Source organism: Neolamprologus brichardi, chromosome 3, assembly GCF_056152115.1.
Source record: "Neolamprologus brichardi isolate AB-2024 chromosome 3, ASM5615211v1, whole genome shotgun sequence".
Classification (NCBI taxonomy): domain Eukaryota; kingdom Metazoa; phylum Chordata; class Actinopteri; order Cichliformes; family Cichlidae; genus Neolamprologus; species Neolamprologus brichardi.
Window position 1 is genome coordinate 30,966,032 of NC_142106.1, and position 27,114 is coordinate 30,993,145.

The window sequence follows — 27,114 nt, forward strand, 5'->3', positions numbered from 1 at the left end:
CTGAGCCATGAAGTAGTAGGCAAAGGTTCAGTCGCACAGGAACTCTTATTGCTTCAGCACATCAACATGTCCAACCTTTTGGACAATTAAATTATCCCAACCTTGGCAGCAGTTTGGGGATGTCCCTTTCCTGTTCCAACATGACTGTGCACCAGTACACAAAACAAGGTCCATAAAGACATGAATGAGTGAGTGTGCTTTGACAGAACTTGACTGACTTGCACAGAGTCCTGATCTCAGCCCCAAAAAACACCTTTGGGATGAATTCGATTGGAGACTGAGAGCCAGGCCTTCTCGTCCAACATCAGTGTCTGACCTCACAAATGTTCCTCTGGAAGAATGTTTAAAAATTCCCACAAACACTCCTAAACCTTGTGGAAAGACTTCCCAGAAGAGCTGAAACTGTTATAGCTGCAATGGTAGGTTGCAAGGTATTATTATTAATTATAATGATACTATGCAATCAAAACTGCCAGGATGTTTGCCATAAATTATGGAAACTTGTTTCTGCCATTAAAAAGACTCAAAAATTCGACTAAATCTGAAGTTTCAATTTTGAGATAATAACTCAATTTTTTTTGATTTAGCTCTACCTGCTAATAATTTGTAACTTTCAATGATGGAAATAAGCGTTCATAATAAATTGTAAGAAGGTCGTAGATCGCCTTTTCTTTGTTTGTTTGTTTTTTATCTTTTTTACACAGTATCTCACCACCTTCAGTCTTCCCAGGCTTTAACACGCCCAAAGCGATGAGAGATGATCGAAATGACAGTCTAGACATTTTTTTCTTGGAGCACTTATGTGCTGCTGTAACTATGTCTTGACTAAGAATAGCAGGCACAAATACCAGTCTCAGTCTGCAGCCAGAGAAGGACTGCTGATCACTTTGATTTGTGTTACCTTGAAACAATTCCTGTGTCTCTGCAAAGGTTTGTGCTCTGAGAAAAGGGTTAATGGAAAAACTGTGCCGGGAGGTGAACTGCAGGGAGGGTTGCTTTCAGGTTAATGTGACCATGCAAAATAGGAGCTGTTTCTACAAATACTCACTCTGCACTACAGCAGAAGAGTTTGAACAACATTTCACTCAGCAATAATCTCCCGAATCCAAAGCACATCTGATTTTATATGATGTGAGGCAAAACAGGAAGCACACAGTCAAGTGCAGTACACTCTGTAAGTAATGTGTGTTAGCAGTTAAACCTTTTAAGGCTGTAATTTGTGTTTCTGTGGATCGCTCCATTAAGCGTACTTTGTCAGATCCATTGCTATCTGAATAAGGTTCTAAATAAATAATCTAAATATTCATTTGAAACCAGACAATGGGACTTGACATGGCGTGGGCGAGATCATTAAAAAAATTGAGCCAATGTTATTTATTGGAATTTTTTATGTATTTTCATATATTTGTCTGTTTTCTGAAGGTAATTTTACTTTATGTGCACTTTATCGCAGGTCACTGGATGATGGCTGAGTATTTTAGAACAGTAATCATTAAAATAAATGTAGATAAAATGTTACGGTCCCTAATGGTCCCCCGCCCCCCACTTAGACATTTCCAGGATTTTGTAAATGGAGTGGCAGTGGGCTGGGATGCAGAGCCAGCCGTGGGGTCTCATGGGAAATCAGGAACAAATACTAAACCGAACCACTTGAAAATTGGTTAAAATTTCAGCAAGGTTAATGAGGTCATTATTTTAATTGATTTCATTAATCCATTAGCATCAGGAGATGTTACTGCGCTGCAGCATGGGTGTTGATACCGTACAGGGAGGCAGCACTGAAGCACAAGACTCAGGTGTGAATTAAAAAAAGTTCTTCTATGGACTAGTGAGCATAAAGAACAGTATCTCAAATATGCTTTCTTTTAAGTTCACTTTTGCAAAGTTTATTTTACTGAACTGTGGTTTTATCTTGCTTGTTGTGCAAAGCACATTTACTTTTAACCTTGTTGCTTTTAAATTTGCCATAGAAAACAACTGACATTGGCATTTACCTATAAATATTAAATTGAATAAATTATAACATTAATGACATCATTTTAAAGCTCATATACAGCCCTGCCTTTGCAGATTTATTGTGTGAAAAGTGAAACTGCATGAGAATTTAAACACAATCTTGTGATGAATAGTTGTTTTGCAAAGTGGAAAAAAGAATTTGGATGTTTAACCTAAGTAACAGTTATAATCCTATTTAACTAGGTTAATAGTTTGCAGGTTGTATCTTCAAATATATGTAAAGTACCTAAAGTAAATGTACTAATGATGTTTTGGGGTTATAATTGTTGATTTACTGATGTGTGAATCTCTTTAATTTGCAAAATAAGAAGTAACGAAAGCTTTAAAAAAATGGCGTATGAAGTGGAATAATTGCATTTCAAGTATAGAATACATGGAAATATTTAAATGTAGTACAAGTACATTAAATCTACGTGAAGTACTTGAGTAAATGTACTCAGTTACATTCCAACTAGTCCTATCTGTGCTCTCATCCAGTGATATCAGGAACTACAAGATTAACATTCCTCTGGTTTGAAGGCTTTGGTGGTGGGGCATTTACATTTTGAGGGTGGGCTGGTGCCCACCCATGCCCACCTTCTAGACACGCCTCTGCAGAAGACCAAACCACAATATAGGAGGGGGAGCCAATTTTGTAATTGTATTTTTATTGTTTAAATATAAAATTACCTGAAGATGAGTGGATGTTGTTATATTTATATATATATTTATAGTTATATTTACAGTGATGCACAGTGGAACAACACTGTTCCTCACCCAAAAAGGTGATTACATCATTTGGAAGAAGGTGTGGCCTCAAGATCCTCTTATAGAGACATACCTTTGTTTTAATTTCCATGGGTGCTTCTCAAAATGCAGGACAGAATAAAAACTGGATAAAAAGCTTTTCTTCTTCTTTTTCTTAATTTAAAAGGAATTTCATGCATTATGAAAAGTGTTGCTGCAGACCTTTCTGTGTCAGTATTTCCCAGTTGCACAAAACACAAAAATTAGTTCTCTTCCTTCCTTGTGCATCAGTTTGTCAGAATAAATGCTGGTTTTCCCGAATAACAAGCCCCTCCCCTTTTTCGCAGACCTGGCGTTGGAGCGCTCCATGTTCTCCTGTGTGCTCAGGCCTCTGAGGTCCCACCTTGAGAAAGCCCTGGTCGCTTTGCACAATCAGGACGGCTCCACCCAGCGTCTCACCGAGAACCTGCTCCGGCTGAAAGGGGACGCCACCATGGAAAGGCTCGGTGTTCGGACGGGCGTTCCAGACAGCCGAGAGGTGGAGAGGGTGAAGCAGAAACTGGCCCTGATGCAGCGGACGCACTCGCCCATCGACAAGGTGCTGCTGCTGCTCCAAGTGTGCAAGTGCGTGCACAAGGCCATGGGGTCCTTACACGGTGAGACTGCTGGATGCTGCACAGACAGAAACACAGGTAGCCAGAGATGGAGTCACTTCAGCTGGAGTTTTGTGTGGATTTGTGATGTTTTTAGTTAAAGATCAAGTTTGAGACTGGAGACTTTTCACTTTCTGTAGCGTTTACAGATAGAGGGCTTTGTCGCTGCTGCTTGTGATCCTGGCTGTAAAAAAAAAAACAAAAAAGAAAAAAATGAAGGTCAGGCGTCTCTGCAGAGCGTTTCTTCACTGTCAAAACCTTCACATTTCAAACTGTATCTGTGTGGGCAGCAGCACAACCTGCTTGCTTTTGTACACTTGTTTATTTGGTACAATGTTCATTTCAAGCTGTCAGAACGAATGATGACAGCCTCTTCTTTTCCTTTCCTTCTCTTAATATATATGCAGGACAGGAAGTTAGCTGGGACGACTTCCTGCCGTGTTTGTCTTATGTGATCGTGGAGTGTAACAAGCCTCACATCCTCATAGAGGTGGAGTACATGATGGAGCTGCTGGAGCCCTCGTGGCTCGGAGGAGAGGGTAGGTCCTAAACTGCGGCATCGGTCGCACCGTGACACTGTCTCAGGTCGTCCCAGGATATCTTTGGTACAACAGCCATCATTAAACCTCTGTTACTGTGCAGTGCAGGAGCAGCTATCATAATAGTTTTGTTACATTTGCTGTCTTTGTTTTGGGACAGCACAGTGCATAACTGAGTCAGGTTATTTTTTAACCACCGTCTGTAATAGCCAGACAACATAAACATTTGATGATATAACAATCAAAAGTAATTTATGAGCCAAAGGCCAAATAGGACCAAATTACCTTCTCAGGTGCTTTTGATTCCTCTGAGTTTGGGGGTCAGTAACTTCTTCTGGGAATTGCAAGGTATCATTATTTAAATCCTCATTTGGACAGAAAAACGCAGTCGACTCTTTTGGTGTTGAAATCTTTACCTACAGAGGGGTCAACCATCCAAAGCAATAAACAATGCACGAGAGAGATAAAAAAGAGAGTGTCGGTAGGGTGGCGGGGATGGAGACAAGTCTCAGGGGTGATTTATGACATAGGGATGGCAGCATGAGTGAAGGTTTACAAAATGGGAGTGGGATCTGCTGTGATGTATGTTTTGGAGACGGTGGTACTGACAAAAAGACAGGAGACCGAGCTGGAGATGAAATGAGTAGATCAGAGCGACGGCGCAGGTTGAGCAGTTTGGAGAGAAAGTTCGAGAAACAAGGGTCAGAGGGTTTGGACATGTGCAGAGGAGGGAGAGTGGATATATTTGACAAAGGATGTCGAAGGTGGAGCTGCCAGGCAGGAGGAGAAGAGGAAGAGCACAGAGGAGATTCATGGGTGTAGTGAATGAGGAGTGTTGGTGTGACGGAGGAGGATCGGGTGAGATGGAGGCAGATCATCCGCCGCAGCATCTCGTAAAGGAAGCAGCTGAAAGAGGAAGAAGAAATCAAATTGTATCCAGACTGGAATATTTTTAAGTGCAACCTTAAACTGTTTTTAAAAAGGTCATTCACAAATGATTTGGTGTTTTTTTTTTTTTTTGTTGTGTGAAGCTTTTCTTATGTGTTTTTATCTTTAAATGGTGGCAATGCAAATTAGTCTAACAAACACTGTTCTGTTGGACTTCTACTAATACTACATACCTATTCCCATATAAAGAAAAGTGACTTTAATGAATTAATTCGATTAGTAGAAACAAGAGGTTTTTAAAAACACACTGATGTGACACTTGGATGTATTTGACAATCAAAAATCGTCAGGGATGCAGGAGAGAGGACACAAGTGTGAAAATGGGAAAGGAAGACAAACAGGAATTAAAACCAGAAGAGACACACACAAAAAGCTAACCTTTCAATCTAAAACAGGAAGTTAAAGACAAAAACAAAAGACAGAAAGAAGGAACACAGGTAACAGCAAAATAAAATGAACAGATGTTATGAAGGTTTATGACAGCTAGTTAATTTTTTTTCCTGGTTTCATATCAGTAAAAAATACACATTTTCAAATATTACCACAAATCTGCGTTTAATGATTCACATTTTACTCGCTTTTTGTCTTAAAATTGCACTGACTGTTCATAATCTACTCTGTCTTATTTGTATTTTGGTAGCTGTTACTACAGTATTATTATATTATTATCCTCTATTATTAATTCGTACCTCTGACTTACACAGGAAGAGTGTAGGAAGTGAATTTAGGAAGTAAATAACAAAAAAAAGAAAAATCTCTTGAAAGCAGAACATGGCAGTGAAGTTTAAGACAATCTTTTTAAGGACAGAGTAGGAGGAAGTACTATGTGATGCAAGATTTAGTCCTGTTTTTACACTCTTTTTCCCTCCTACACCTTTTTCGCCTACAGGTGGCTACTACCTGACCAGCGTGTACGCCAGCCTGCGTCTGATCCAGAGCCTGGACAAGGAGCAGCCATTCTCGGGCTGCCTGACGCCAGAGGTCCAAGAAGCGCTGAAAGAGTGGAGCTGCAGACGGAGCCGAGAGGCCCAGAGACAGAAAGAGAATCAGCAGAGCCAAGTAGGCGCCGCCTGCTTCGATTGTAGCAGTGCACAAGCCCTAGTAGCATTACATGTGGGTTTGTTGTGGAGTAATGTAGTATACAGCCTTCACACAAACCTCTCTTGTGTGAAATGGTGATTTATGTGTGGACAGCTGCATATTATGCAGTGAGACAACTCTAATGGGATATTCTGGCCCATGTGGACGACTAAATGGCAGAAACGGTTTAAAGACACAAAACTAAATCTTAAAGGTGGATGAATGACGATCAAAAGAAAAACAAACACATGTGAGGGGGATGTCTTATTTTTTTCTTTCTTTAATCTGTTTTTCTACATGAAGGTTATTACAAATGCAGGGAATTGGACTAAACTGATAATATGGATTAAAAAAAAAACTAATGCTAATCAGTAGCTTTGCAGAAATCTCCTTACAGTTTTGAGCTTTCTTGGATAACTCTGGTCAAGCCTGTAAAAGTGTGACTTTTTATTCCATTTTTCTTGGACTGGCTCCATAATGTAGTGGTTTGCACGTTTGCCTAACAAGCAGAAGATCTCTGGTTTGATCCCAGGAGGAGATGCAAATCCCTTTGAGGTTGAATCAGTAGGGGCATCTGGCATAAAGAAAAATGTGCCAAATTAAGCATGCAGAGCTACCCTGCTGTGGCACCCTGTTGTGAATTAGGGAGCAGCCAAAATAAGCTTTTATTTTATTCTATACTTCTTGGCAGATTCTCTCAGCCTGATGGGATGCAAGGCGCCTATTCAGACCTCTCGACTGATGTTTGGGATTTGATGGGGTCACTTAGGGACAGGCAGAGACCTGCTCTGAGGCCACTCCAGAGTGGCTGTTTGGTTATTAGCTTCAAGTCACTGTCATGCTAAAAAGGTGAACCGTCGCCTGTTTGTCAAGTGGTTTATCTCCGTCTCTCTGCTCTGATCACTCTGCCTTTCCCTCAGCTTGATGCTATTACCAAGCAGTGCCTGGCGTTTCCTGGACATCCACCATTTCACACACGCTGACACTCCAACGGATGGATTCAAGGGGGTTTAGGGGTGTCAGCTCGGGGTTTGGTATCTTAACCAAGGATACTTAGACATGTGGCCTGAAGCAGTCAGAGATTAACCCATTGACCTTCTGATTGGACCTGCTGTAACACCTGAGCTACAGCTGCCCAGTGTAAGAAGCAAAGCATCAGACTTGGGTATTAAACAGTCTATCCCCTGCCCGCTCACCAACACGTCTTAGATTGTAAGAAAGAGGAAGTAATTGCAGGAGCTGCTTGAAGTCTAATTCGCACCAAGGATGTGGGCATTTTATGTCCTGCATCCTGCACGCTCAGTCCTGCTGCTATTTCCAGGTTTAAGAAGACATCGGAGGACAACTATCTCCTGTCCCAATCTTTTTCTCTAAATGTTTTTTGGGGTTATAAGGCTCATCAGAACAGAATATCTATCCATCAAGGTTCCAGTTCAGGATGCTCGGACTGCAGGGCTAACACAGAGAGACAGACAACTATTCACATTCACACCTATGGGCAACTTAGAATCACCAGTTATCTTAACCCCACTAACTGCATCTCTTTGGACTGTGGGAGGAAGCCAGAGTACCCGGAGAGAACATGCAAACGCCACACAGAACAACAGTGCTAACCACCACTCCACCATGCCGCCTATCAGACCAGAACATCTTTTACTCAGATGTTCTCAATCTGCAGGTTTTGTTCTATTTGCAGAGGAGTCTACTTTGGGGTTTTGATTTCACCCCTTCACCAAGAAACTGTGTGTTTTAATTTATCAGTTTGGCAGTTTCAGCATAATTACAGAGTTACTAGAAATAGCTTGTTTAGTAAATGTGAATACTTTCTGGATCCACTTTAGCTTATCTTATACAAGGGCCAAGACAAGTGTTTCCATGCAGCTGCAAAGCTTCTGCATGCTGCTTTGACTAGTGCTGGTGTTGGACAGCAGTATAGCTTTAACCATTTTCTGCACGTTTATGGATTAAACACAAAGCTGCACTCAGAAGCAGGCTACCCTGGCTTCGTCTTTAATTGACTGTCAGAGAATAACAAAGCAAATCATCGCTTGATGGCACCAGTTAAAAACTCTTTTCTTCTGGCAGAACAATCAAAGTCTCTCTCGTATCAAACGTGCGGTCTTTGCAGCTTGGAGCGGCCAGCATCTGCTTAGAACTGTCACAGTGCGCTTTGGCACATAAAAATTGCACGAAAGAAGCAAGTGACATCGAAAAAGAGGTGATAATCCATCCAAAGAGGTCAGATATTACAGCACATTAATTACACTGATGGCGACACAGTGTTGAGCAACATCACACTGTCCTCTATCTGTGACTCTGGCAGGTGGGGTAGAAAAAAAAGGAGCAGTGACCCACATTTGACTCAAAGTTGATTTCGGGCATCACCGCTGAAGCTTCTTGATGAAGTCGGGGACAGAGCTGGAGTTTTTGGAAAGCCGGTTTTTAAATCAGAGGTGGAAGAGCACACCTGGATTTCCCTTTTTTGGTTTTCTGAGCGCAAACACGTTTCAAATTCATTTGGGGGGATTAGTTTTTAGACAATTTTAGAGGTAATCCTCTGATCTGGGGCCGCTTACGACCGGTTGTGCACTAATGCGCGCTCACACACACGCTAACACACACGCATGCTGACTTTTTATCTACACTCTCCTATTATCACCCTGCTGGCCCCACGTTTGTGTAACGGTCCACCAGATGCCATGGAAAACAGGCATTGTCATCCACAACGTTTCTGTCTCGTCACGTGGTTCCTCTCCTGGCTTCAAATAGCCGATCTAACTCACCCGGCAGCCAGATTTTCCACTGACACAGGCGGGGATCAGTGAGCCAAGTGCTATGAAGAAGTGGGCGGTCAGATAACATGAAATTTATTGAGCTGCATCTACCCATCGAAGCAGGCAAACACAATATGCACACGGACAGCGAGGAGCTCAGTGACTCTGTAAGTTCTGATAATGGCTGACCTGTTGATTATATTTGCTATTGAGTGCTTTTTCTTTCTTTTTTTCTGCTTCTTTTAAAAGCCACTTATTCGTCTGTGGTGTGTGTGTGTGTGTGTTGAGGGAGGCAGGCTGGATGGTTTGTCTGTTTGTGTGTTTCCGTGAGCGACAGGGAAGAGGATTCTCCCTGGTTTCTCAAGGTTGGATGTTTGGTAAAAAGGATTATGTCCAGCATGTTTTCACAGTGTGTGTGTGTGTGTGCTTTACAGAGAGTTGTGAGGGCGTCTGTAGGTGGTCGAATCTGACATTATATAATGGCTCAAGTGCCTGAAGAGCAGCGATTGTTGCAATAGACCTGTTAGTTTTGGGTTTGCTCGCTTTTTGCTCTGTGGAAAATGTGAAAAAAGTTTGTGTCTGCTGAGTGGTGGCGGTGGTGGAGGAGAGGGGGGGGAACTTCAGCAGAGCACCAGAGCAGAGCGAGTTTAATGGATGATATTTGAGTTTGGAAGTGGACTCGCTGGAGTGGATTTATGCCGGGAGTTTGTCAGTGAAGCTGTAACATGAAGCAGAGCAGGGGAAAACAGAGCAGTTTCATGAAGATGGCTTTCGCGTGAAGCTCTCGGACCTGCCGGCTGTGTGTGGGAAGCAGGAGCTTTGTTGAAGAGGCATTTTTCTTTCATGAACGTCCTTTTTCTGTTGTTTTTTTTATTTTTTTTGGCTCATTTATTGTGGCAGCGTATCAGCCCGTGCTTATACAGTCCTCACTCCTCCTCTGACTCCATCTCTCTCCTCCCCCTCGTTTGCCCTCACTCCATAAGCCTCTTGACCTGTGTTTTGCATAAATACAGTATATATATTCACTCCTTTTCTCTCTCTCCCTCTCTTTCTCTCTTCCTCCCTCCCTCGCTGCCTCCAGAGGTGCGTTCGGATACTGTTCCAGGACGGGGAGCGGAGCGCCGTGCGGACGTTGCAGTGGAGAGCCGGGGAGACGAGCCAGGCCCTGGCGCAGCTGTGTGCCGCCACCTTCGGAGTGTCCGACCCGCAGCAATACACCCTGTACTGGCGCAGCGGCGGCGAGATGAGGGCCCTGCCACCCCAGGCCCAGCCCCAGGACCTGGCCAGCCACAGCGAGGGAGGCCCCTCGCTCTCCTACCTGAGGACCGACCACGACTTCAGCAAGATGCGGCGGCTCACCAGGGGTGGCGCCGTGGACCTGAGCGAGTCGGTGTGTGAGGAGTGAGTGGGAGGCATAGAGGAGGAAGGAGGAGGAAGGAAGGAAGGAAAGGAAGGAGGAGGAGGAGATGGATGGTGGCTCTTGCTTTCTCTCTCTCTTTCTCTCTCTTGTTCTGTCTCTTTTCTCTCTCCGACGGTGTGTTGTGTCTCGTCGTGGGTCGGGACTTTTTTGTGACAAACTGCAGCCCTTCTCCAGACCAGGAGCAGAGCTTTAAAACAAACAAACAAACAAACAAATGGTAAACTCTTCCCTAAATGGACCGACGTGCAGAACAGAGCAGGACCAACGTAGGGGAGTGTTGCCAAAAAGTTGTACTATGTACCACTCAGTGTGGCTGCTAGTGTAAAGGAGTGTGCTGCTTGTGACAATGGAAAATGTGTAATAAATGGATTTTGGTTGTTATTTGAAACATGAACCCAGAGTTATACCACGAAGCGATTACATCATTAAAAACAAAACAAAAAAAACATGTGAAGAGGCTCGAATCCAAAGACAAATTCTGTGAGACTACTGTTGCCTGGAAACTAATCACTTCCTGCGAGCGCGCGCCGCAACAAGGCAAATAGTCCACCGCGGTGATGTAACCCTTCCACTGTATAGTTCTGGGTGAAAATTGGATATTTTATTACTTTTTTGGGGGGTTTTTTGCTCCTTTTATGTGTAAATGTCTGCAGATTGATTGCTGGATGGAACTATGCTGTTAAAAAGTGGGGGTACGAGGCTTTCTGTGCCCCCCTCCCTCCCTCCCTTCCCCCCACCCCAGTGACAAAAAAAAGGGGAGATGTGTGATAACCACGACCAAACCTCAATACCAAAGGGACGAAAAAAGAAGATAAAAGAAAGGCCATCTTGTGACACAACAGCTGTTTGCTTTGAAAGAAATCATGAGGGAAGCTTTAAATCAGCGGTTTATTTTTAGGCTCACCCACAAAGACTATTTTATTTTTACTTCCAGAAGAGAAAAAAAGGAAAGCAAAGAAGAAGAAGAAGCTCTACTCCCAGCTTGCATATTCTATTTAATGGTTTTGGCAGGTGGAGTAATGGGCGAGTAGGAGGGAAGTGATAGAAAGGCATCATCTCTCTGTGTTTTTAAACCAAGTGAGGGAAGAAAAAAGACGGAAGCGCATCACATCCACACACCAGGACAACAGATTTTACTGAATGACTCGCGAATGTATTTAAAATCTCTCTCAGTGTTTATTCCTTTTCAGAACTGCATCCGTTTCATGTTTCGATTCACCGCTTTTGAGTTCTACTGTTGGCCGAGCCTGTTTTTCTTTCTTTTTGTTATAAGCGGACTGAGAGGACAGTCTGACCAATAAAACCGGGAGCCTCGCGGCGACTGGTAGAATGTAAATGTGCACGTCGCCAGCCTCTTGGTGACTTCCTGCTGCAAGTCATCACTATCGACTGACTGTTCGACTCAGTGTCGTTGTCGATGATCATTATTGTGTATTTAAAACTAACTTTGAATAGTTGAATTTGTTGGGTAGATATCGAACCTAAACATGTGGACATTCCAACATTTCTGGAGTTTTTGGATCAGCCGAGTCGGGGGAGGGGAGGAGGTTCAGTTTCGAGATGTGTTTTGAACATTATTGCATGCTTTTTTCATTTTAACGCGAAGGTTCTGCGAATGTGGCGTGCGCGTATGTGTGCGTGTACGTGTGCGTGTATGTGTGCGTGAAGCATGTGTTCATTGTGAGAGCTCACTATTTCTTTTCAGTGTAAAAACACATGACTGTATTTTGTCAGGTAACTCAGTATCGCAATAAAAAAAATTGCAATATCCGTTCGCCGTGTGGTTACGGTGAGTGAAGTGCTGGAGTGGGGTTGGGAGTGTTGACGGGTGCAGATTTAACCACCAGATGGCAGCAAATACTAACACTGTCATTTTACACCTTCACATTAATTTCTTACTGACTTTGAGTGTTGAGACTTATCATTGACTATTTAGTAATTCATGTATTAATCCATTAATTAACCCATCAAGCCAAGTCCTGCTTTTGGATGTATGAGCATGTTATTTAAAAGGTCTCATAAAAAAAAGAAAAAAAAGATTAAATTATATTTTTTAAATGAAAGGCACTAACATCTGCACTCATTGGTCACTAGTACCGGGTTGGAGCCCCGTTTTCCTTCAGAGCTCTTCATGGCACAGATTCAACAAGGTACTGGAAACATTCCTCGGGAATATCGGTCCATGTTGACATGACAGCATCACACAGTTGGTGCTCATCCATGATGAGAATCTCCTCTTCCACCACATCCCAAAGGTGCTCTGTCGGCCTGAGATCTCGTGGCTGTGGAGGTCATTTGAGTTCAGTGAACCCATTGTCATGTTCAAGAAACCGGTTTCATCTGAGCTTTGGGACATGGTGTGTAGCAGCAATAAGGAGATGGTGCACTGTGTTCAAAAAGGGATGGACATGGTCAACATCAGGCTGTGGGGTTTAAATGATGCTTAGTTTGTACTAAGGGGCCCAAAGTGTGCCAACAAAATGTTCCCCCACATTAATGCACCTCGAGCCTGAAACATTAATAAATCCACGTCTGTTCCAAATTCTGACCCTCCTTTCCAAAAGTCAGAGCAGAGCTTGATACACATCAGACTAGGTAACACATTTCTCATCATCTGTTGTCCAGTTTGAATTGTAGCCTCACTTTTATGTTCTTAGCAGACAGGAGTGGCACCCGGTGTGGCCTTCTGCTGATGTAGCACATCTGCTTCCAAGGCCAGTGTGTTGTGGATTCAGAGATGCGCTTCTGAATACCTTACTTACTTACTTACTAAGCAATCTGGCCTATTCCTCTCTGACTTCAGGCCTGAACAAGACATTTTTATGCAGACATCTGCTGCTCACTGGATATTTTCCTTTTTTTCCAGACTGTACTCTTTAAACCACAGATATGTTTTTGTGGGAAAATCCTGATAAATCACCAGTTTCTGAAATACTCAGACCAACAACCATGACACATTCAAAGCCACTTAAATCACATTTCTTCCTCATTCTGATGCTCAGTTTGAAGTTTTGCAGGTTGTCTTCATCATGTCTATACAGCTGAATGCATTAGCTTGCTGCTATTTGATTGGCTGATTAGTTACTTGCAGCAATGAGCAGCTGAACTGGTGTACCCAGTTAAGTCAGTGTATGTACCCAATTTTATATCTATGAGAAAAGTAACAGGTCACATTTTGCATCATTTTTCATCGCATACAGCAAGAAATATGTACAATAAAAAACAATTCTATTTGACATTTATTTAAAAAAAAAAAAACACCAAACAAACCCACAGATAAATTCTTTACAGTTTTTTTTCCCACTCAGAACATTCAAATGTTCAGCCTGTATTTGCCAGTCCATTAAACATTTATTTTTACAGATAATAAGAAGAATCTCTCAATCTCTCAGAACGGGAGGAGCAACAAATCAGGAATCAAACTGGGACCGAGGCAAAATGAGCAGCACCAAAGGGCGGGAAACAGGTGTTATAACAAAGGCCAAACTATAAATACACTGAGAAGTGACAGACAGGTGAGGAACGAGATGCAGGTGAGAGTAACACACAATCAGTCACAGTCGGGGGTTTGGGGAGGGCAGACTGGAAGCTATACTAACATTCAAAGTTAAACAGATAAAAATAACCCCAGAGACCTACACAGACCCGCATACACACTGAACAAGTCAGGAGTAAGGAAACACAAAGGGAGGAACAACCAGGAACCCTGGGGAGGCTGCCACTAATAATAATAATAATATACATCAACCAAAACTAAGATTAAAGTGCAGGGAAAAAAGCACAAAAGACCTAAACTAATCATTTATATGAGCCAATAAAGTTAAACTTTTGATAATAACAGTAAGCTAACACCATCAACCATATAAACAGAGTAAAGAAAAGAGGATCCCTGTGATTAGATGCTAAGCTAGCCAAAGTAAAAACTGGGTAAGTTTTGTGTTTGAGGAAGATCATTGACTGTAATCTATTTTTGATTAAATCAAGTTTAGCGAGTAAACTTTACTGACAAATATTTCTAAGAAACAGTAGCAAACAGGTTACTGTTTGGTTGGCATAATGTGGAGTCACAAAGGGAATTAGTAATGGAGTTTAACAAAATCATTTCATTTTGGCTTTGCGTTTAAGTCATTTTTATCCAAATATTCATGTTTTTGTGTTATAATAGCCTTGTGAGTATTGCACAAGGATAAATTAAGACTCAGTTAAGATAAAATGTTAAGTTTTTTTCTGTATTTTTAAAAATGGTCTTCAACAATAGTTCTCCAGACTTTCTAAAGGTTTTTCAAAGACTTCCTTTCAGGGAGGCATGTGACTGGCATGTTCAGACTGTGCTGAAGAACAAAGGTGGTCACACCAAATGTTGACTTTCAAGCCTTATAGAACTGTAATACTTTGTTTTGGCCTCCTTTAGTGAGTTTCTATATACATTTGCACATGTTTCAATACATTGCTGGACCTATTTCCCATTTTTTCAGTAACATATAAAAAAAATGAGGGGTGACTCAAAACTTTTGCACAGTACTGAAGCACAGATCTATGAGTTTTAAAAAGGTTAAATAAAACATAAACTTGCTATTAATGCAACAAATAAATTCCTGACATTTTTTAACTTTAGTCATCAAAGTTTTATCAAAAAACTGTTATATTTAGAACAGTATGTAAAAACCTACAATTGTGTTTTTAATGATAAAAGTTGTAATTTTGCTCAGTTAAAACTGTTTTGAATAGAGATGAGACTGTGAGAGGTACGGAGTTAATATTTAAAAGTACAAAACCTAGTTCATATTTTCCTCATTTTTAATTTGTGTTTTTAAAATTCTATTTAACTCAGTTTTATTTTATCTGACTCCACCTCCCAGCTTCTGCAGCACTCCCAGGCCTTTCTCCTGGTATTCTTGTCTAGTCATCCAGAAGGATTCTTTGTCTTTCATGATGTTGGCCAGCACAGCACCACCCATGAACACCATGTGCTTTCTCCTGGGAGGGTCCTCGATTCGGATCTTGAACTTCTGCAAGGGTGAAGAGAAAAGTCAGGAGAGGTCATTAAAACACAGAGCCCTGATATTTAAGTACAACAATTCTTTCCTTTAAGCCTTTTTTTATATTCTGTGCTGCTACAAAGAAAAGTGCTAAAAGAGAAACGACCTCAGTAATGAGGTTAACAAAATAAACTTTCAATTTCTAGATATATATTTAATTAATATGACAAATGTCACACTTTATTGGTTTGGCTTTAAAACAACAAAAAGTAAATGCATTTTGGTATCTGTAATAAAATAGCCCAAACCTATTTTTAATACAAAGAAAAAGAGATAACCTTAACCTTAAATGTTGCAGAGCGTCAAATGTGGAATTCAAACTGAGCTTTTTCTAAACTTTTAACTCATAAAGATATTTAAATTCAGAAAGTTTATATCACAGCCAAACTGGACCTGCTGTAGAAAAACCTGCATGCAAGTAGCCCTCAGGTTCAGTGAATAAAACAGAGCATCTATATGAATGCCTGGTGACATTTATTAAATAACTGGAAAATGTATTCTATTAACATTTCGTCAGCTCATGATACAGATGACACTGATCATCAGAAACATTATATTTATGCAAATGCACTGAAGAACGCCTTACAGGCTCTTAATCGAATCCATTCTCTACTGACATTAATATGAAAGCTCTTACTGATAGTTTCTCAGTGTCTCCCTTGAGCACTCTTTCCAGGTAGAGCTGCTTGATCTCTCTCTCAAGCCTGGATGGGAGGCCCGGGTACATGGTGGTCCCCCCGGACAGAACAATGTGCTTATAGAAGTCGGCCCTGCATGGGAAAGCAGACGGGAGACAGACCTGATGAAGGCGTGTTTGCAGTAGTTCAGCTTCATTAATTAGAGAAAGGCGAGGGAGGAGGATTGGACCTGAGGTCAATGTCTGCAGCCTGGATGGTGTTAAACAGCAGCTCGGCTACTCCAGCTCCCTCCACGTTGATGAGATGAGGCTGGAAAAGAGCTTCAGGAGCCCCGAATCGTTCTCCGCCCACCTTCACCTGCCTGCCATCAGGAAGCTGCACAAATGAGAGAAATCGGTTATTTTTTCTGACGTTTCTCGACTTTAGGAGGCAGAATAAATTAAAGCTTGCTCCAACGTACCGTGAATGTCTCCACCAGGTAAGTGGTCTCTGTGGCCAAATGCTGCTCTTGCTCAATGTTGTATGCCACATAGCAGAGCTTCTCCTTCAGCATGCGCACGGTCTCAAAGTCAGCAGTGTGGTTGAAGGCGTAGCCGCGAAGCAGCAGGAGCTGATGGGAAGAACATTTTTTCATACATATGTTTGCTGTGAAACTGTACATATACTTTCCTTACACTAAAAAAAACTCTTTGCCCGATCACTGATCTTTCCAGCTCACCTTAATGAGGTAGCGTGTGACATCACGTCCTGCGATGTCCAGCCTGCGTGTAAGGTGGGGCAAAGAGAAGCCCTCGTACACTGGACAGATGTGGGTGACGCCGTCTCCTGAGTCAACTACAACACCGGTAAGCAAACCTGTGGACAGAGTCATTTAACAAAGCGGGAGTTAAAACTAACTAAATATCCAGTCAATTGCACCGTTAACAGCAGATCAGGATTTAAACCCTTTATTTTTGTGCAGCGTTTCGCGCCCTCTTACCCTGAGCGTACAGAGTGAGCACGGCCTGGATGGCCACGTAGATGCCGTAGAACTGGTACTTCTCAAACATGATTTCAGCGATTTTCTCGCGGTTTTTGGTCGGGTTCATGGGCGGCTCAGTCAGTAGGATCTTGGATAGAAAACATACACAAACTCAATAATAATCTAGTCCTTGTACAGTTTTTTTTCCCATTCATTTCCGTCGTTGTCTGTCTTACACGGGTTCATACCTTGCATTCTTTTGGGTTGATGTCCAGGCATTCTGGGCCAAAGGTGTAGTCCCACAGGTGGAGCATGTCCTCCCAGCAGCGCACCATGCCATTCTCCATGGGGTAGGACATCTCCAGCATGGAGCGACACTCGCTGGCCTCTTCTCCCACCATTAGGTCCTGGTGGAAAAGATGACAGGGACAGGAAATATTAATGGTTTTGTTTTTGCTCTTCCTTGTCTGACCTACAGCAAAGTATAGGTTTAATAAATAATAATTAAAAAAAGCATCAGTTTGATTTTTGTTGTTTCTGTTGAAACGTTTTAAATATACTGTATAAAATATTAAGTTACAAACATGCACATCCATACACAAGTACAAATATAAGACAGCTATCCTGGGAAACCTGGTGTTTCAAGTGAACACTAAATAAAAATCTATGAAAATGTGATGTTTATTACATAACAGCCTGCCTTAATTTGTTTACTTATTTATTTGTACCAATGACCTTTTCATGCTTTCTCTGCTCCGATCCTGCAAGGATTATCAGGTTAAAAGGTCTGAATGATCTCAGGTTACATGAGTCTATGAACTCAACAGTCTCAGCATCTTAGGAAGCTAGCAGGTGTGCACTTCTAAGACGCTTTAAGCTGAGACACAGGAAGTTGATGAGAACCAGAGATACAGATGATCAAGTCTCAGGATGTGTATCTAGATCTTATAGATGGCTACACCAATCAGCTGCAGCATTAAAACCATCCAATTTCTTTCATTTATCCAGTCAAAGGTCGCTGGAGCCTATCTTAGTTGTCACATGGTGGGACACAGGGTACACCCTGGACATGCCACCAATCTGTTACCGGGGTAACACACACTCCACATTCAGAGGCTCCAGACACCACTGTGCCATCTCGAACATTAAAACCACCTGAGTAATATAGTGCAGGTCCCTGTATTGCTGCCAAAACAGCTCTGACTTTTCTAGACGTGGACCTTGAGAGTCCTGTGGGTTACTGGGTGGGACCATTGTGCTTGTAGTCTACGTCTTGGCTATTTATTATGTTCTTAGTAGTAGTTTTTGTGGTGTTGCAGGGCCCCTTATCCTTCTTGGGAATGCTGTAATGCTTCGACACCAGGTTTCTCAATAGAGCACTAAACTGTAACAGGATGACTCACCTGTCAGTGGTTTTAATGCTGTTTGCTGTTAATAGAACTCTGCACACAGTAGATGTAATTTCCCCATTTCTTTTTTTAATGCTCCTCTATTCTGACTTTAGGTGAACTGAAAGACCCATGTGTAGTCCTTTCATTTACATCAATCTTACCTTTATCTCGATGTTGCCCACTCTGGCCGATGATCGTATGATTGGCCGGCCCACCAGGGCTGGGAAGATGTGCTTTGGGAAGTTGGAGCCGGCAAAACCACACTTGACAAACTGCACAGGGATGTGAAAATGAAACTGAGAGTCAGTTTGTGTTTGTGTAGCCCTGCATTAAGGCTAACGTATTAATTGTACTCTTGCACTAAAAGCCTTTTGTGCAGGTAAAATTCCATTCATAAATCAGGTTTGTTCATTTTAATCTGATGCTGGGATTAATCTGCCTCCAAGGACCTGACCTAGAGTGTATTACTGTAATACATTTAACAAATTGTTTCTTATTTAACAGACAGTGGCGAGAGCAATTTCATCACGTTTACTGGCACTCATTTGGAAAGCACACACACACTATATATATATATATATATATATATATATATATATATATATATAGTGTGTGATTTTTGGGTTTTTTTACGCAGCCTTTAAACAGCAATAGATTTACCAAATTTCCCATGCTTTCCTATCTGCCATAACTACTCCTCCTACTACACTGTCTTAACTTGTCCATGTGGGCACAGACACACATTCCTTAGCCTGGAGGGATGCAATGCATTCCTAACAGGGGTAAAAACACGACTCTGGTCGTTTCTGGATGCAGCAAGTAAAGTCTGTCAATACGCATCTTCCTCCGGAAATCAACCACTGAGTGCCACTTCTGTGATTTTATCTCCTCTGATAAGTCTCTCTTCCTGGTTTTTGTCCAATGTCTGCTCACTTCAAAGCACCACAGCCATTTATGGTGGTGCGCGCATACTGAAGGCAGGAGTGACAAGTCCAGACAGATGTGGAATCACACAGCAGTGCACTTTGTCTCACACCCGGGATTTCTTCACATATTTGCCATTAAATGATCCAGATGATTGACAATAAAACAAATAAGATAGACATCGATGCAAAAGGTTACTTTGCATCAAGATATCTTAAAGAGACATGCAGTTAACATGATTAGTAATATTTTTCACGCTAAAACTAAACGCTCATGGAAAGAAAAATAAAAGACAACATCCAGTACTGTTAGCAGGATATCTGACTATGTGGTAATATGACTGCTTGACTTACCCCTGTCCCATTGTCACTGACCACCACTTTCCTCCCCTGGCTGTCCATTCTTAATTAATATTGCAAAAATCAAAATACCCCCACCCGTCTGCACAGGGACCTCACTGACACACAGCCGATTGTGTGTTATGTGCAGCCCTAAGATTGCACATAAGTGTAGCAGTGGCTAAAAAGTGACAGGTCTGTTTTGCTGCTCCTTCTGGTGTGGGTGGGATTACTGAGCGTGACAACACCCATTTTTGTGGTCAGGCAGGAAGAAGAACTATTCTACACTGTGTTGTTATGAGATAAGAAAAGAGGAATTTACACAAACATGTGACTGACATTTTGCACATTTTGCATTTCACTTACCTTTAAATGTCCTTTAGTCACAGCTGAGAAAACGTTTCTGTATATGTTCACTTTGAGGTTGGTAAAGAACTGTTTGTTGTTTGTTTGTTTTTGTTGCCTTGTAACATAATACTATACAATATGTTGGAGGTCTGATATTTATTAAGTTGTACTATATACCATTCGTTCATTTTTTTAAAGTTACACATCCAATATCTGAGTAGTTTTTAACCTATAACAGCCTGACGGTGCAGAACTTTTTGAATGGCAGCAGGATGTTCTCTGTCAGTGCTGACATAGTTTTAAACTGAAATTACAGAGCAACATATGATTAAAATGTATAGTTTAAATGTCTATTTGTGTTATCTTTAATAACAAGATAAAAACAGTAAGTCATTTGTAATTTCCCAAATTTCAGCAATTTCACAACATTTAGCGTGAATCCAAATTATGGGTGAGTGCCAGAAGAAACCTGTTTTAATATTTTACCTTTTTTTGTTTGTTTTGTAACCCCTGTAATGACATGGCTCCTTTCTGCTCGTCATGCAGCTTGCTTAGCTTCTACTTCTTATAGGTTTAGGGTAAAAAAACGTCTATTTCCGGCCGCCATCTTTGTTTAGTTTGAGAACCAACCTCATCTACAGAGGAGCAAGTCTTTTTTGTGAAAGACAGACAGCATTTGTTCCTGGTAAGTCAGGTAAGTCTCTCCAAACAACATTTAAACATATGTATTTTTTATGGAAGCTGCAGACATTTGTGAATTGTGCATTTCTCTTCAGAAACGTATGCTAGCATGGTGTCTGTTAGTATAAGAGTTAGCTAGTACTATCTAGCTAACTCTTATAGCTTATAAGAGATAGCTAGTACTATCTATCTATCTATCTATCTCTCTCTCTCTCTCTCTATCTCTCTCTCTCTCTCTCTCAGATGGCTGTATACACTGTCATGTGAAAAAGACCATTTTCACAGTACCCCCTTACTGCTTTCATGGGAATTTAGAGGGCTGGTATCACGTGCTGCAGATCAATTGCATTTGATTAATTGATCAAGAGCATTTGTGAGCTCCTCCCTAAAAGCAGAAGTTTTGGCATTTTGTTGGGCTGCAGCATACATGTGTGTGTAACATAATGCCTTTATCTTCCCAGCAAAAAGCCACTACAATGCTCACAGTTAGTAGCGGTTTTAGATACGGGCGACACGGGCGGTTGCCCGGGGCGGCATCGTGGTGGGGGCGGCATCACCGGCATCGCCAAAAAAATATATGCTCGTACTCATGCTGCCCCGACGTCAGCCAGCGCATATTGGGAATGGTACAGGCACCGATCGGTTCTCTATCGCCCATTTGCTGGAAGTAAGGGCGCCCTCCGTTTGCGAGGTGCGCCTGCTGCTTGCGGCGCAGGGAGGAGAGGGCGGGGCGGCAGGGAATTCTCTGACAGCAGCATCTAATAACCAACTCGCAAAATAAAACAAAATAAAAACAAACACAAAAACACCAGACATCATGATACAGACTTATAATTTGTACCGATGTTTTTTCGAAATTCTATACACAAAAAGTGAGCGAGAGAACCCTCGGTGCGCCTGCTCGCTGCTGAAGTCAAAGTAAACTTTATTGTCATCTCCGCTACATACAGTCCAGTATATAGAGAGACGAGACGACGAGTTACAGCAGTGCAAGTAAACAAAAAATGAATATAAGAGGAGTAAGAAAATAAATATACACTTTAGGACTCGGGGTAAAGGGATCAATAACAATTTAAAATTTACAGTTTGATGATTTAAAGTCTCACACACAATCCGTCGAAAGGGGAGGGGGGCCTGCTGCTTCCAAATAGAGCACATTTCATTTATAATGTTGTAAATCCAAGTCCATCATGTATTCATGATTTGAATCCTGGGTTGTGTGAAATCTCAGAAATACACCTTAGACAAAGCAAATCTGTGAACTAAGGTGTAGGTCTATTAGGTTATGTTGTGGTGATCCTCGGGTTGGTGGATTTGTGTTCATACTGGAGTGCAAAATTCAAACCAATGGAAGATGGACAAGAAAAGTTCAAAGCCATCAGGTCCTCAGTTTATATAAAAGAGAAAAGAAGAGGAGGAGAAACGAGCAAAAGATACAGGTAAGCAGATGTGTGATTGGATAATGGCAGGTCATCCTGAAACAATCAGAATACTTTATTAATCCCTAAGGAAATAATGTGGATTACAGCTGCTCCAAGAAGAAATGGTAAAAATAGTAACAGTAACAGACTAAACTCCAAACAATACATTATGTTACAGATTTTAATATTAATTAGTCAGTGTCAATTGTTGATTTGTCCTGTTCTCATTGTATGACGAATTATGATGGCTGTTTGGTAGCTGTTTGCATACTATGCATACTCTCTCTCTCTTCATATGTGTGTGTGTGTACAACAGCTTTATGTTAATCTACAACCCTTAATATGTTTTGTGTGTGTGTGTGTGTGTGTGTGTGGGGGGGGGGGGGGGGGGGGCAGAGGGAGTGTTCGCCCAGGGCGCCAAACAGGCTAGGACCGCTACTGCTCACAGTTATTTTAAAACGACCTACAGCTACATCTCAGAGTCTGCAGGCCTCAGTTAGCATTTTAAATGTTCAATTAGACAAACTTTTGATAAGAATGGGCTGTTTGGAAAATCTCTTTTCTCTAAAAAGAACATGGCAGCACAGGTTAAGTTTGCAAAATTGCATGTGAACAAATCAGACGAGACCAAACTGCAGATGCTTGGTGCACGGCACCACAAATCGAAACCAAACACAGCATATCAGCTCAAACACCTCATGCACAGTGATGGAGGGGTGATGGTTTAGGCTTTGCAGCCACAGCACTTGAACACATCGCAGTCACTGAGTCAAATTCCTCTGTTTGTTAAAGTATTCTAGAGTCAAATGTGAGGTCATGTGTCCAACAGCTAAAGCTTGGCTGAAACTGTGTCATGCAACAGGACAATGATGTCAAACAGAGAAGCAAATCTACAACAAATAGTCTGAAAAAATAAAGGAATCAAAGGGCTGCAATGGTCCAAAGTCCAGACCTCAACCTGACTGAAATACTGTGGTGAGACAGAGAGCTGTGCATAAATGAATGAACTGATGCAGTGTTGTAAAGATGAGTGGGCTAGAATTTCTCCACAGTGATGCGAGAGACTGATAAGTTACACAGAAAATGATTGCTTCAAGTTATTATTAACACTAAAGGTGATTTAAGAAACTACATAAGTCCTGGTATTGCAATTGTAACTGTAACCCACTGCAGAGTAGTTTAAAAAACTCAAAATTTTTACACCTTATATTAATATGATACTTAAAAGCGTATTCAACAGGCTACATTTGATTCTTTGTAAGCCTTGAGTAAATCTGTGGCTTCATGCTGATTTTGTTTGGTGAAAAAAGCTCAAGCTTTTTGATATTGAAGGTGATTTAAAGAAAGACAAACACAGTGTATTCATACTGATCACAGCTAAAAAAAAGACTGCATCGCTTTGGATAAAAATAGGTTCATTTATTTACACAAAACATTACAAAATACACATTTATCATTAAAACGATACTTTATGAGAAATGATGGTCGTTAAGAAAGACAGCAAACAGTAGGCCTTTGCGTGTGTCGTTGTCATGAGGACAGTCTCATGCCTGATTAGGTCTCACTGTTCTCAGATGTAATAGGCACATTGAGTTAAGACCGACGAGTGTGTTTTATTCTCTCTGATTCCTCTTTCACCTCTGCGTCGGCTCCTGCAGGAATTCGTCATCATCAGAGCAGCTCAGGAGCATTTCCAGCAGATTTTGATCAGCGAAAAAGGTAAAACAGCCCACAATGACATGGTTTGTATTTTAAGCAGCATGTGTGCGTGGTCTCTCTAAACGTGTTGCTTGTTATTGCATTGCAAAACAGTGATGCCCTTAGTTCCATTTTAAGGCAGTGAAATGTGTTGAGTTGGTACGTCCCTATGTTAACATGCAAACTGCAGCGCAGCAAGATAGATTTTGTACATTTACCGGCTGCTTTTAATTTTAATAAATGTGCCTTTATTATCATTAAGTGTGCCATCACTGGCAGCTGTGCATTTTTTAAATGTAATTTTTCAGGAGTGATAAAACTGTAACACTGTGTGGGGACGTCTCTGCCAGTTCTAGGGGATTTTCACAGTTTGTTTTTGGTTCTTATCTGAAGATAATCAAATGAAACAATGTGCGTGTTAACATACTGACATACAGTAACAGCCTGCACAAGGCATTTTTCTTTTTGTAGCTTCCATAAAAACTGTGAAAACTGTCTCTACCAAAATAGCATTCGACCTTAAAATATTAATATTCAAAATCTCTTCTAAAGCTCATAGGCATGATCTCTACAAATACTTCGCCTGAGAGTTTGAAACTCAACTGGATGTTTATCTTTTTACAGCACTGAGTCACATTAAACTAATACATAACAGTCAGAGTCATGTGCCATGGTGCTTTTTTTTAAGTGCATATCTTTACTTTGTCCACTCACATCCACAACAAGTGGTCTCATCCTTGCCCTCCTCCCACCGCTGAAAGTTCAAGTGTCTTTGTAAGTGTGTCTGGGTCTGATCACAGACAATAACAAGAGTCTGCCCGTCTGCGACAGAGAGTCCTTCGTCTCAAGACTCAAACTCGCTGTCGCTGCTGACGGAGATCTCCGGGGTGGAGGCTCCGGTTCCTCTGGGCTCGGGCTCTGTGCTGCAGTCGCTGGCCTCGGGGCTGCCCGGGTGGCGAGGGGAGGCGGGCAGCAGGTGGGGGTGATGGTGGCGTCCCTGGAGGGAGCCGTTGGGAGAGCTTTCAGAGGGCAGGAGGGAAGGATCCTGCTGCAGCCTGCATCAGGGGACAGAAAAGAGAAGAAGAGTGAGAAGTCTTGTTTTTAAGAGTGTGAGTGTCAGAGCTGATCTTCAGACAAGTACAGCCACTTCACCTAATTAGTCTCTTTAACTTGACTAAACGGGGTTTCTCTCTCTTTCTGAGTCATAACTTGTATAAAATGTGGAACTTCTGAGATACCTGTTCTTTGCTGAGGCAGCTCTGTCTCTTTGCCGGCGGTTCTTGAACCAGTTCCCGACTTGCGTAGGTGTGAGCCCGGTGGCCTGGGCCAGGTGGCGTTTCCTGGACGGATTGGGATACGGATCTTGGAGATACCACTCTCGTAGCAAACTGCGAGTTCTTTCCTGGGTACGAATTAAAATGATGTGGATCATTAAAGACTCCACGTGTCTCATATGACGGATCAACTGAAGGTGACGACAATAAAGTGGTTAGTGTTATTTTAATATCATCCTATTAAACCGCAATAATCACTCTTATATGATACCTGGTATAATCACATTAGTCCGGATTTATAAATATATAAACACAATCTACATTAGAAGCACACATAACAATGTTTATCCACTAAATTGGATCATGCTAAGTGGTTTAATAAGCTGCTGGAGAAGCTACCCCTCCTGAGGGTTGGAATTAAAGATTAACTCTGAATGATACTTCACCACCCTGCCACTAGAGGGTGCTCACACTTTCAGACACACACTTCCAAGAGGAAAAGTGCATTTTTACTTCCCCCAAACATACTATTTTGTATCTTTAAAGCTGTACTTTGTATACTTTTACCGATTTGTGATTTATAAACTGCACTTTAAAAGGCAAAAATGTCGCCAAATTGCCTCCTGAGGAACTGCAACAAATCTCATGGCATCAAAATGTTACATTTTCTTTCTTTCTTTCTTTCTTTCTTTCTTTCTTTCTTTTGAGTCGAGCTTCTCTGCACATCTGGAAAGCATTGTTAATGTGTCACAAGAAAAAAGTTTTATAAATCTAACAGAAGAAGTCTTGCTGTGCAAACCAGCAGTCTGCAAGGTGTGCGTTGGAAATTGTTCTCGTAAACATGGCTACAGAAAAAGAAGAGGAATTTTGCTGAAACCACAATTTTAACACAGATCCACAGTGGAACTTTCATTTTAAACACACACGCAGCTGCATCATACAGATAAGCTTAGATTAATTTTGTCATATCTGCACAAAAACAGTTTAACTAATGAAATTATTCAACTTTTGTTTTTTTTAAAAAGTAGGAAAGTCTCAGAAATTTCTGATCTGAGGGGAAATCCATGACTCTGACCGTCATCATTTTAACAGCTCAAAGACCAGCCACCACGAATACAACAGTCATGTTAAAAAGCTCTGATTTATTAGTTAATGTGTAGTTTGCAGAAATGTTTATGCTTGTTGTAGCAGCCTGGCACTGCAGAGTCCGTGTTTTCCTCAGAAATGAGGGAACACGCGGGTTAGTTTGGAATATCACGACCCTAACCCTCTCTCACCAAAAGCCACGAGAGTGAAACCACAACCCTACCTTGAAGCAGTGCGTCTTCTGCTCGCCGTCCCAGATGGTGCGGGGCAGCGGGAACTTCTTGCGGATGCGGTACTTCTCCACCGGGCCCAGAGGTCTCCCACGGAGCCTCTCTGCCTCTCGGTAGTGCGCGTCCAGCCACAGGTCTTGCAGCTTGGCGTGAGACTCGCGCGTGAAACGGTGACTCTGCAGGATTTGGTAAAGAGCCTCGAAGTTCCCTCCGTGAAACGCGACCAGCGCTCTGGCTCGCATTATGGACTCGTGTCGGTTGAGCGCTTCCCCGGCGGAACCAGGGACGGCGGCTGGCAGGGACCAGAGGAACCGACCGAGGCGCTCGATATCCCCGGTCTCCTCCAGGTTTTCGCACACCCGAGCTACCTGGTCCGGTGTGAACATCGGCAGGGGGAACATCTCGACCTGTTGCTTCGCAGCAGCTCAGAGAAGAAGTGAAGAAGTGGCCAAAAGACGCATGAAATGCTGTATCCGTGCGTAAAGCCCCGCGCGCTCTCTGCCGCTCTCCTTTTTCAGATGCTGCAGGTTTATTGACACTTGTCTCAATTATCTAGAGCCTGTCTTATGTAACGGAGTTTTTCCGGGTATCTGTGCAAATTGTTTCGGGGAAGCCGGTGTGAAGGGCGTAGGCTGTTCCAGGTTTATAGGCAAATGAAGAAAGAGGACAAGGAGTCGGCCAGTATTTATAGCGGGATACAATTAGCATCTCTGTGGTTGTTTTGAGAAGGATTATACATCCCGGCCATTAGCCTCTTAGTGGGGGGTACTGTGTACAGAGGTGGCTGGCTGATCAGCTTGTTTGGCTTAGCCTGAGGATACATTGACTGCCAGAATGACTGCAGTGAGCAAACAAGTGAGGTTAGGTTGGTTAATCGGTGGAGATGGACCAGTGGAGTTGGAGCCCTGCTGGATGATGGGCTGGAGGAA

The 27,114-nt window shown here is 42.0% G+C and overlaps 3 protein-coding genes across 4 annotated transcripts in view; 1 reads left to right on the forward strand and 2 right to left on the reverse strand.

Annotated features, from left to right (window-relative positions):
• rin1b (Ras and Rab interactor 1b) overlaps positions 1-12,124 on the forward strand; it is a 40,265-nt gene extending 28,141 nt beyond the window's left edge. For both annotated transcript variants that reach the window (XM_006805493.2, XM_035914202.2), the window contains exons 9-12: positions 3,090-3,398; positions 3,803-3,934; positions 5,772-5,941; positions 9,818-12,124. In XM_006805493.2, the coding sequence (XP_006805556.1) occupies positions 3,090-3,398; positions 3,803-3,934; positions 5,772-5,941; positions 9,818-10,141 (935 nt within the window). In that variant the 3' untranslated portion in view covers positions 10,142-12,124. The remainder of the gene's footprint in view (positions 1-3,089; positions 3,399-3,802; positions 3,935-5,771; positions 5,942-9,817) is intronic.
• A 1,259-nt stretch (positions 12,125-13,383) lies between these two features.
• Positions 13,384-19,647, reverse strand: zgc:101810 (actin-related protein 2-A). Its single transcript, XM_006805494.3, has 9 exons — positions 19,463-19,647; positions 18,347-18,457; positions 17,043-17,201; positions 16,813-16,942; positions 16,552-16,688; positions 16,294-16,443; positions 16,063-16,208; positions 15,833-15,965; positions 13,384-15,165 (listed from the first exon to the last, which is right to left on the reverse strand). The coding sequence occupies exons 1-9, from the start codon at positions 19,508-19,510 to the stop codon at positions 14,995-14,997; spliced, it is 1,185 nt and encodes a 394-aa protein (XP_006805557.1). The 5' UTR covers positions 19,511-19,647; the 3' UTR covers positions 13,384-14,994.
• A 3,669-nt stretch (positions 19,648-23,316) lies between these two features.
• On the reverse strand, positions 23,317-26,828 carry six7 (SIX homeobox 7). Its single transcript, XM_006805495.3, has 3 exons — positions 26,179-26,828; positions 24,834-24,997; positions 23,317-24,650 (listed from the first exon to the last, which is right to left on the reverse strand). The coding sequence occupies exons 1-3, from the start codon at positions 26,584-26,586 to the stop codon at positions 24,440-24,442; spliced, it is 783 nt and encodes a 260-aa protein (XP_006805558.1). The 5' UTR covers positions 26,587-26,828; the 3' UTR covers positions 23,317-24,439.
• Positions 26,829-27,114: the final 286 nt, after the last annotated feature.